This window comes from Palaemon carinicauda, chromosome 18 (genome assembly GCF_036898095.1).
Source record: "Palaemon carinicauda isolate YSFRI2023 chromosome 18, ASM3689809v2, whole genome shotgun sequence".
Lineage (NCBI taxonomy): Eukaryota > Metazoa > Arthropoda > Malacostraca > Decapoda > Palaemonidae > Palaemon > Palaemon carinicauda.
This window is the reverse complement of record NC_090742.1, coordinates 67,632,782-67,640,281: the sequence shown is the minus strand read 5'-3', so window position 1 is coordinate 67,640,281 and position 7,500 is coordinate 67,632,782. Positions and strand designations below refer to the sequence as shown.

The 7,500-nt window shown below is 34.3% G+C and overlaps 1 protein-coding gene across 1 annotated transcript; it reads left to right on the top strand.

Moving 5' to 3' along the window:
- The first annotated feature begins 128 nt into the window (after positions 1-128).
- Positions 129-5,925, top strand: LOC137657106 (uncharacterized transmembrane protein DDB_G0289901-like). The gene is made up of 2 exons (XM_068391470.1): positions 129-275; positions 5,315-5,925. The coding sequence occupies exons 1-2, from the start codon at positions 271-273 to the stop codon at positions 5,796-5,798; spliced, it is 489 nt and encodes a 162-aa protein (XP_068247571.1). The 5' UTR covers positions 129-270; the 3' UTR covers positions 5,799-5,925.
- The last annotated feature ends 1,575 nt before the right edge of the window (positions 5,926-7,500 follow it).

Sequence of the window (7,500 nt, the reverse complement as noted above, 5' to 3'; positions counted from 1 at the left end):
AAGGTCCGAATTTTTCTCGCAGTTCCATTTCAAACGGTGAAGAGCTCTACACGAATTACAGAGGATAATCTCTTTGCCAATATTGGAGAAAAATATTTGCTTGGAGCAATTCAGATTGAATGTAATTGCTTACAGGAGATTTGCTTGGAGCATTTCAAGTTGAATATAATTGGTCACAGGCACAGGGTTAAATAGGTGGACGGCTTGCAAATTCCGTCAGTTGGTTTTGGCATCAATCGCTTCGAGATAACTTCAAAAAAAGTTGTCATCATGAGGTTAGTGAGACGAAGTTTTTCTAGCACATGGTATAAAAATTCCTTTAAGTTCAGCTTCTTATTTTATACATATTTCCTTTTCTGTTTTCTCTAGTTGTGGAATGCTATAAAAATTCATCAAGTTCAACTTCTTTTTTTTATACATCTATCTCTTTTCTGTTTTCTCTAGTTGTGGAATGCATAAGATTTTTTAATAATTCTGACCATCTTTACATTCAGATCTTTCCGGACAGTTCCATCCTGTTCGTAATACTAGGTATGCAGTTAATTCTAATAGTCAGGCCTTCTCCTTCAAGAGGCTCAATACTACACAGTACTCTAGAAGTTTTATTCCAGCTGTGACCAAGTTGTGGAATGACCTTCCTAATCGGGTAGTTGAATCAGTAGAACCTCAAAAGTTCAAACTCGCAGCAAATGTTTTCATGTTATTTTATTTTAATTTTTCATTACTTCTCATAACGTTTATCTATTTCCTTTCCTCACAGGGTTATTTTTTCCTGTTGGAGCCCTGGGGCTTATAGCATCTTGCTTTCCCAACTAGGGTTGTAGCTTGGCTAGTAATAATAATAATAATAATAATAATAATAATAATAATAATAATAATAATAATAATAATAATAATAGGTGAACTATTTCATAGCTGCCGCGCAAATTTTCAAAGTAATATTTACATTAAAACTCAAAACTAGCCCACGCTTACCTTTTTGCAAATATGATTTCGTTTATTTCATGTGTGAAGTAAAGTAATTCCCCGCAATTCAGTTTACGAATGCTAACTTTCTCTCTCAATATTTTACCTCACTATGCAAACCTTTATCCACTGCAGGAAAAAGGCCTCAAACATGTCCTTCCACGCCCCTCTTTGTATGCCAGTCTATACCAGCATATTTTCTTAGGTCGTCAATCCATTGTCTTCTCTTCCTTCCCCTATTTTTTTTTTTTTTCAATCTTTAGGGACCCATTTTATTATTCTTGTTGTCCATCTACTATGTCATTCTCCTCATCTTTCCTGCCCATGTCCATTTCTTTTATTTACATGTTAGAATATCCTGTACTTTAACTTTGCTTTCGTATCCATGTAGCTCTTTTTCTGTCTCTTTTGTGTTATTTCGTATCATTATTCTTTCCATATTTCTTAGAGTTGTAACTAACTTATGTTCTCAGGCTTTGGTAAGGCTCCCAAGTTTCTGATACTTAAGTTAATGCCGGTATGACCATCTTATTAAACACTTTTCTTTATAAAGAAAGTGGCATTCTAATTTCCACAATCTCAATTTGTTTACCGAAATCTCTCCATTTCATGCTTATCCTTCTTTTAATTTCGGTCTCATGTCCTTAGCAAACACTTACTGTCTGTCCTAAGAACGTATATTCCTCAACAATCTCTAGGGGTTCATCCATAACTCTTATTTGTTGTCTGCATTTTCATTAAACAGTTTCTTAATTTCATTCATAAAAATTTTCAGATCTACATAACTGCTTTCTCTATTTAAATATTCTATAATCTTTTGCAATTCCCCCCATGATTCACTAAAAACTATTTCATCTGCAAATCTTGAGTTGTTAAGGTTTCCCCATTAATGTTAATTCCTATATTTTCCCAATCTAAATTCTTAAACACTTCTGCTAGACACACTGTGAATAATAAATGATGAAGTCTCCCTGTCTTATTCCTTTCTCAATCGAAACTTTCTCACTGACTTTATGTAGTTTTAGGATTGTTATACTTCCCGTAGAGATATCTTCTAGTGTACTAACATAAGATTCTTCTATTCCTTGTCTTTAAAGGGCTTTCCTTACTGCTAAAGTTTTGACAGAATCAGAAGCTTTCTCATAGCCTATGAATGCCTTACATAGCGGTCTGTCATACTCTGTTAATTTTTTCATTAGTTACTTAATTATATGGATAAGGTCAGTTGTTGAATGCCCACTTCTAAAGCCTCCTCTCTTGGTTGATTAAAGTCTGGCTGTCTTTCTATTGAGCCTAATATGATCTTTGTAAATATTTCATATATTACGGAAAATAAACTAATTGGGCGCTGATTCTTCAGGGCTTTTGTCTCTTGTATTGTGAATTATTATGATAAAGTTTTTCCAAGCTGTAGATATAGAGAATTCTTGCAGATATTATGTGTAAAGTCCCGCCAGTTTTACTACTATGAAATCTCCTCTATCTATTAGTAAATCGATTGTTAGGCTATCTTCTTCTGCTTTGTTTTTCATGCTTTTAATGCTTTCTTTACTTATCCTACTGTTACTTTTGGTAATGGCTCGTGTTTCCTTATTTCTATTGGTAAAGATATTTCTTATATCACTATTGTATAGCATTGTATAGAAATCTTCTGCAATTTTTATCCTTCAATCTATTTTGGTGATATTTCCTTTTTCCTCCTTTAAAGCAAATATCAGTTGACGCCCTATTCCTAGGCCTTTTTTTTTTTTTCAATTAACTTGATGCTTCTTCCTTTCTTTAATATTTCCTCAATTTTAGTCTGATTGTGGTTACGAATGTTTTGGGTTTTTAGTTTGTTTATTGTTTTGATTCTCTTTCATCTCTTGAATTTTTCTCTTATTACAAGTGATTAATTTTTCTCTTTCTTTCCTTTGATCTATACCAATTTTACTTCTCTCCATTCTACGGTCTCTGGACGCTTGTTTAACGATGCTACATCTTTAACTAATTAACTTTCTTCAGAGAATAAAATCTAGTTTGTTTTTCAGTTCTCCATTTGTACTCCATGACTTTAAGATTGTTTCTTTCAGCAAATTCTACAATCTTGACTTCTCTGTCATTTCTTGTGCCTATAAATCTACCTATTGCTGATTCTCCTCTCTTCTTTTGACATACTTTAGCATTGAAATCACGCAAAACAAATGTAAATTGAGTATTATGTCTTTTTAAAGATATCTCCAGAGCTTCATAAAAGAATCTATTTCTTCTTCTGCATGGGATATTGTTGGTTCATTCGTTTGAATGATCATCTTACACTTCTTATTTAGTTATATGTAAATATGCATTTATATATCCATTGTATGTATATATACTATACATACATATATATATTACCTTATTTCCTTTCCTCACTGGTCTATTTTTTCTATTGGAGTCCCTGGGCTTATAGCATCTTGATTTTCCAACTAGGGTTGTAGCTTAGTAGTAGTAGTCGTAGTAGTAGTAGTAATAATAATAATAAATATATATATAATATATATATATATAATATATATATATATATATATAAATATATATATATATATATATAAATATATATATATATATATATATATATATATATATATATATATATATATATATATACACACAAAAACACACACACACACACACACACACACATATATATATATATATATATATATATATATATATATATATATATATATATATATATATATATATATATATATATATATAAATTCTCATAAGGGATAAATATGAATCACTCGTAGAGTTGTATGAATCACAGGTCGAATTTGTGCTTAATCACATTCAGAGGGTCTCCTTTAGCACCGTCTTAATGAATCTATATTTAGAGTCTTTTAAAAACTCTCACTAAACATCCTTCCTAATTAACGCAATGTTAATGGATGATATGGTAATGTTTTCTTTTCGTTTTTTTCGAACTATTTGCATCTTCGTCGTACGGTTAAACTCATTACTTAGGAGTTACGTATTTCATAAGTCAAAATATATCATTTTTCTATATATGACGGCAAAACTCTCAACAGCCGTAAAATATTCGGATACATGCGTGTAAATTATAATAGAAGAAGAAGAAGAAGAAGAAGAAGAAAAAGAAGAAGAAGAAAAAGAAGAAGAAGAAGTAGTATTAGTAGTAGTAGTAGGCGAAGAAGAAGAAGAAGAAGAAGTAGTAGTAGTAATAGTAGGCGAAGAAGTAGTAGTAGTAGGAGAAGAAGTAGTAGTAGGAGTGGAAGAAGTAATAGTAGTAATAGTAGGCGAAGAAGTAGTAGTAGTAGTAGTAGTAGTGGTAGTAGAAGAAGTAGTAGTAGTAGTAGTAGTAGTAGTAGTAATTATTGAGAACACTAGTCAAACTAGGTATCCCTCATCAACTACCCACAAAATCCCAGCCAAATATGAATATAGCGGCCCTCCTTTTTTATCTTTTGAGAAATAATGCATAAAAATTTACTTGTTCTTAAAATTTTTCATTCTGATAGTTACCTTTAACACCTTAGGCGTTGGGCACAACTCCCCGTACGAATTTTTTAGCCGTACGTGTCTGGGAATTTTTCAGTCGTAGCCAGTATGCGGGCAAAATTTGTGTGAAATCGTGGGTGTGACACAAGGAGCACGTAACAGTCTTTGACCTCGTAGCCCGCTGTATACCAGCCGCATAATCTGCACGTACTTCCTATAATTCCGTACGACAAACGTGCGTGGCTCGTACTTGTGACGCAAGTTACACGCACGACCAATGTGCGGAGATCATGCCACAGAAAATCCTACGGCACGTAAGTTGCACGTAAGTCACACGCACGACTTACTTGCGTCAGACGTGCATCCTGTCTGCGACTACAAATTTTTTTGACTGCCGCAGAACATTTTAGTGCAGCGAGTGAAGATTCTACGGCTGGTATACGGCAGGCTACGAGGCCAAAGACTGTTGCGTGCCCTTTGCGTCACACCCACGATTTCACACAAATTTTGGCCGTATACCCCCCGTAGCTGGTAGTACGGCCAGTTGTTCCCAACGCCTTAAAAAACTTAAAGATAAAGCATTGGAAATTGAAATACAACAGAAGCGGAAGATTCAAAGCGCCTACAAATAAATCATCCCATCAAAACAGAATAAATAAATTTTCCCTTCTCACAAATTGAAATTCTTGGCCGTTTCAGTCTGGTAATCATCATCATCTTCTTCTTCTTCTTCTTCTTTTTCTTTTTATTGTCATTGTTATTATTATTATTTGAAAATTGGTTCAATTATGAAGATAGGACTCTTTGAAATGTTACGAGAATTCTGAAGCATTCTCTAATTTTGGGTGTTTTCTTTCCTCAGGACCCTAGTTGCCAGCATTGTCTTGCTTGCCACCATAAAGGCAGGAACATCCTTCACTGTCATTGGCACAAGAGGAACAATGGACGACTACTTGTGGTTCACTTCATCTCAAGGGTCCGACAGTCCTCCAAGTCCTTCCGGATCGTGGTCCCCCTCGTCCGGTGGATCCGACACTCCTCCAAGTCCCTCTGGATCGTGGTCTTCCGCGTCTGTTGGATCCGGCACTCCTCCAAGTCCCTCAGGATCGTGGTCTTCCGCGTCTGTTGGAACCGGCACTTCTCCAAGTCCCTCTGGATCATGGTCCCCCTCGTCCTTTGGATCCGACAGTCCTCCAAGTCTTTCTGGATCATGGTCCCCCTCGTCCGGAGGATCCGACAGTCCTCCAAGTCCTTCTGGATTCTGGACAACCGGATCGGATTTTGTGACTTACTGGGGATTCCTCAGCAGTGGCTCCTCGTCTAGTGATGAATCTGGAGAGCAGTAGTGTCTCTCCCACCGCTGCTTAGGTTAAAAGGTTGACCGGATGAAGAGTTTCAAGAACTTGACTGATTTGAATTTGGTTTTGAGCTTTGTTTACCCACTTGTTAAAAGTATAAATGTCATAAAAAAGTTAATATTTGTTAAGATTATAATGTTAATTTATTTCTGTTTTCGTTTCCCAGGCATTAGGCTGAAATAAAGAAATGACTAAGATCCTGAAATTTTTATACACCAAAAGTTCGAAATATTTTACAAGGTGTCTTATGCAAATATATAATTAATCTGCTTTCAATATGCATGTATACTGTATATACATAAATACATACATATATATATATATATATATATATATATATATATATATATATATATATATATATGTATATATACACATATATACATATAAATATATATATATATATATATATATATATATATATATATATATATATATATATATATATATATATATATTATGTACATACATGCTGTATAATCAGTATATAAAAAGTTATGGCGTCCTTTGACTGGCCAGACAGTTCTACATTGGATCCCTCTCTTTGGTTACGGCTCATTTCATCTTTGCTGACATATACTACGAATAGTCTGGCTATTCCTTCCACAGTCTCCTCTGTCCTCATACACCTAACAACACTGAGATTACCAAACAATTCTTCTGCGTTCAAGGGGTTAAATACTACAATGTAATTGTTCAGTGGCTACTTTCCTCTTGGTCAGGGTAGAAGAGACTTTTTAGGTATGGTAAGCAGCTCTTCCAGGAGGACATTCCAAAATCCAACCATTGTTCTCTAGTCTTGGGCAGTGCCATAGCTTCTGTACCATGGGCTTTCACTGCCTTGGGGTAAAGTTCTCTTGCTTGAGGGTGCAGTCGAGTACACTATTCTCTCTTATTTCTCTTCCTCTCGTTATTTTGAAGTCTTTATACTTTATATATAATAGATTTATTTTAAAATTGTTATTATTCTTAAACATCTCTTGTAGTATATTTCCTTTCCTCACGAAGCTATTTTCCCTGTTGAAGCCCTCGGGCTTATAACATCCTGCTTTTCTAACTAAAGTTACAGCTTAGCAAGTAATAATAATACATTCCTACAGTTTGCCAGACTATCACATCAGGTAACATTTTACCTGTGGAACTACCATCAGGTAATATCGTACCTGTGAAACTACCATCAGGTAACTTCATACCTGTGAAACTACCATCAGGTAATATCGTACCTGTGAAACTACCATCAGGTAACATCGTACCTGTAAAACTACCATCAGGTAACATCGTACCTGTGAAACTACCATCAGGTAACATCGTACCTGTAAAACTACCATCAGGTAACATCGTACCTGTGAAACTACCACTTCCCCTACTTAATCTGCTCTTCTCAGCCGCTGAGATTTGGAATTCTTATCTCGACGAACATTATCTTATATTATCTTTATCTTCTTATTTTTGGTGCCGTCGTTGGGTAGGATTTAAAGGCAGGTTATTGATAGGGTTAGGTTTTCTCTCTTACGGTCAAATTTGTCTTTTGAACTTATTTTGAATAACGTGAACGTGTGAATACTAATAATAATAATAATAATAATAATAATAATAATAATAATAATAATAATAATAATAATAATATCATTGCAAATATATTTAGTAAGTAAATTTGCCCACTGAATATGTAACAAAATGATCAAAAAGT